This window comes from Poromitra crassiceps, assembly GCF_964638095.1.
Source record: "Poromitra crassiceps genome assembly, chromosome: 1".
Lineage (NCBI taxonomy): Eukaryota > Metazoa > Chordata > Actinopteri > Beryciformes > Melamphaidae > Poromitra > Poromitra crassiceps.
Window position 1 is genome coordinate 121,364,355 of NC_139623.1, and position 3,183 is coordinate 121,367,537.

A 3,183-nucleotide genomic window follows, 5' to 3' on the forward strand; every position below is an offset into this window, starting at 1 on the left:
ACCACCTCAGCAGCGCCAAACCCCAGCCTGACCTGGACTGTGACATTCAAAAGTTTCTAGTAAACGAAGAAGAGTCTTCCAACATTCTGAGGGAATTCACTATCCTTGGAAGCCGAATCCTTACCACCCATCTCAATGCCTTCAAGCCCTTTTCTGATGTTGTGGTCCAGCACATTCCACACCCATATTCAGAGAACATGTCTAAGGCTTCAACTGATGTAAGTGTTGATTAGTCAAATAAATTAGAATTTATGTAGCTCCCCTCCACTGCTACAGGGGATGCTCGTTGACACCCGCTGTTCTGTTTTTTTTCACTCAATATAATTTATTCTTTCTTCACAGCATGCCCTTGGACTCCTCTTCAAAAATGAGACATTGCCCAATGACCTGCTTGATATTCTTAAGCTTATCCAACGCGAGTAAGTAGTTTAAAACGTATCCATTTAAAAATTGGTATTCATTCTAATTTCTAATTGTAATTTCTGATGTGCATGTGCGCAGTTTTGCTAACTGTCTTGTGTCTTTCGTAGCTATGTTCCACAGGGCAACGATGGAATGGCCACGCTCTTGGTTGGAGGTGACAGGCTTACTGAGGGGGCCAGTCGGAACGCACAACAGTCAGTGGCGGCATTCGGATCCACAGAAGAACGATTGGAGGGCCTTCTGTTTAAATTTGAAGACTGGCATGCGATCCGAAACCTTTTTGGTGTGAGTTAATTGTGATAAACAATCAACAGGAATCTAGGTATCCGATATTATTAGTTGATTCTTATGTCAATTGTCTTTTCAGATTTACCATAAGGTCTTCTTCAAAGACACGTCCGCAAAAGAGCATGGCACCTTGCTGTCCAACATGAACAAGCTTGGGTTTGTAACTTCATCTCGACAAACATTTATGTTCAGTAACACCATTACAGTATGTTCATGTTACATGTATGATCTAATGTCTATTTCCTGCTTTTGAGCATTTTGTTTCTCCAGTGCGAGGGGCAGGCTACAAATTGCTGACCAGTCGTCAGGTTGTTGGTGTATCCTGTTGTAAATATACTATAGTATAGTACATACTGTAGTGTGTAGTGTGTGTGTGTGTGTGTGTGTGTGTGTGTGTGTGTGTGTGCGTGTGTGTGTGTGTGTGTGTGTGTGTGTGTGTGTGTGTGTGCGTGTGTGTGTGCGTGTGTGTGCATGTGACTGTTAATGAAAGATCACAAGACATTAGGGTGCATCAAAAATAATTGCAGATTCTTTATATTCAGGTGCAGCAATGCGAAGCGGGGGCCCCATGCTGCCTACAATGCTTACAAAGACTTTGTGACAAAGGACACGTCGGCTCTGTTCGTGGCTGCAGCAATGACACATTTTGGCCTGAAGGATGTTGCAGGTAACGTAATAAATATCTAAAATTCTTATGTTTTCATTACTACTTTGCACAAACAAAAACACAATTAATATTTCCATCCTGACACCGTTTGTCTTGTCCTTTTGCATTCTACAGAAGTCCCAGATGGATTCATCCCGGACAACATAAGGGGCGGTTCACCAGCAGTGAGAAGGACATGGCTCCAAGATCGAGTCGCTCGTGTCGTTGGCAGCTTCCTCGATTACACTGAGACTCTGTCTGCCACGGTCAAGACAGCTGTGGTGGAACGAAACTCTAAGGTTCGATCCATGACATGATGAGAAGCATGCATCTTAAATCTTTTCACTGTGTGCCTCTTGGATGTCTAATTTTGAAAACTGTCCACAGAAAAAGCAGAAAAAGCAGAGGGGCCACATGCCAGCCTGCCGAAAGGTTGTCCGCCACGCTCACAAACATCAGCCAGCACAGAGGGATCACAAAAAAGAACATTCCCAGGCACGACTGAAGTTCGGCTTTCTTTTGCTGAGCATGCAGGACGCTGTGAAAGAGGGAGATGGGGAGAGGCTGTTGAGGCTGTACAAAATGGCCTTATTGATTTATAAGGCCCATGGTCACACACAATATGGCTACAGCATACTCCTGCTGACCTACCAAGTCACTGCGGCTCTACCACCCAGGCTGGCTCACAGCCTCACTTGGAACAGGTTTTGGAATAGTCGAGGGGGTGCTGGAAACAACATCAGCCTGGACCTTCATATGGAGCACCTCAACAACTATGTGAAGTCCTTCCTGCGGGGGGTAGGAAGAAACCTGACGGAGCGCTCTGCAGCCAGAGTCAGTAGGTCCATCGGTATCCTCAAGGAGATGTTGGCCACCACAGATAGAGAGCTGGGAGTGGCCAAGCAGAGCGGGTTTCATCACAACCCTGACCAGTCAAAGGACATTAAAACACTTGTAGCGGTTGCACGGGAGGCAGAGCTGTTCACCAACTATCCGGGAAGGCAATTCAAGGCCTTCCGTGGTTTCAACAAGAACCTTGTCAGCTACCTAGATAGACAAAAATGTCTCAGGTGGATGACTGAGAAACTGGGACAGTGGGCCTAAAAAACCTCTTTGACTGGGAGAGACCACTAGCTCCCAATTCAGGCCAGATCAGATTTTAAGGTGCTTCTGTTAAAGGAAGACTCTGCCCATTTTCAACCAGATTTGTATCATTAGAACATCAGTAGTGTATCAGAAAACTGTAAACTGTTTTAATTTGACAGTTATTGAGTGTTAAAGTGTGGACCAGTGACATCACTCAAACTCAAATCAACTCTCAATAACTGTCAAACTATTCATCATTCATCTAGTTTGACAGTTATTGAGAGTTGATTTGTGTTAATGAGTTATAAATTTGAGTTAGTGTGGACGAGTGATGTCACTGGTCCACACTTTAACACTCAATAACTGTCAAATTAAATGACAGACTTCAAAACCGTTTACACTTTTCTGATATACTACTGATGTTCTAATGATAGAAAGCTGGTAGAAAATGGGTGGAGTGTTCCTTTAACCTATAAATCTTTGCACGGGCTCGCACCCCTGTACTTATCTGAGCTAATCATTCCTTATGTTCCCACGCCTACTCTCCGCTCACAGGATGGTAATAATCTTAACGTCCCTAAAATTAAGAAAAAATCAGCAGGTAGCTGAGCATTTTCTTGCCGTGCTCCACATCTCTGGAACCAGCTTCCTCTGTCAGTGAGGAAAGCTGGCTCCATTGAAATCTTCAAAACTAGACTCAAAACCAATTTCTTTTCCCAATCATTTGGTTGTGCTTAGAT

The 3,183-nt window shown here is 44.0% G+C and overlaps 1 protein-coding gene across 1 annotated transcript; it reads left to right on the forward strand.

Moving 5' to 3' along the window:
• Nucleotides 1-920: 920 nt before the first annotated feature.
• On the forward strand, nucleotides 921-2,461 carry LOC310772861 (uncharacterized protein; the record flags this gene model as incomplete). Its single annotated transcript, XM_083632792.1, has 4 exons — nucleotides 921-1,019; nucleotides 1,254-1,378; nucleotides 1,493-1,656; nucleotides 1,745-2,461. The coding sequence occupies exons 2-4, from the start codon at nucleotides 1,348-1,350 to the stop codon at nucleotides 2,459-2,461; spliced, it is 912 nt and encodes a 303-aa protein (XP_083488918.1). The 5' UTR covers nucleotides 921-1,019; nucleotides 1,254-1,347.
• Nucleotides 2,462-3,183: the final 722 nt, after the last annotated feature.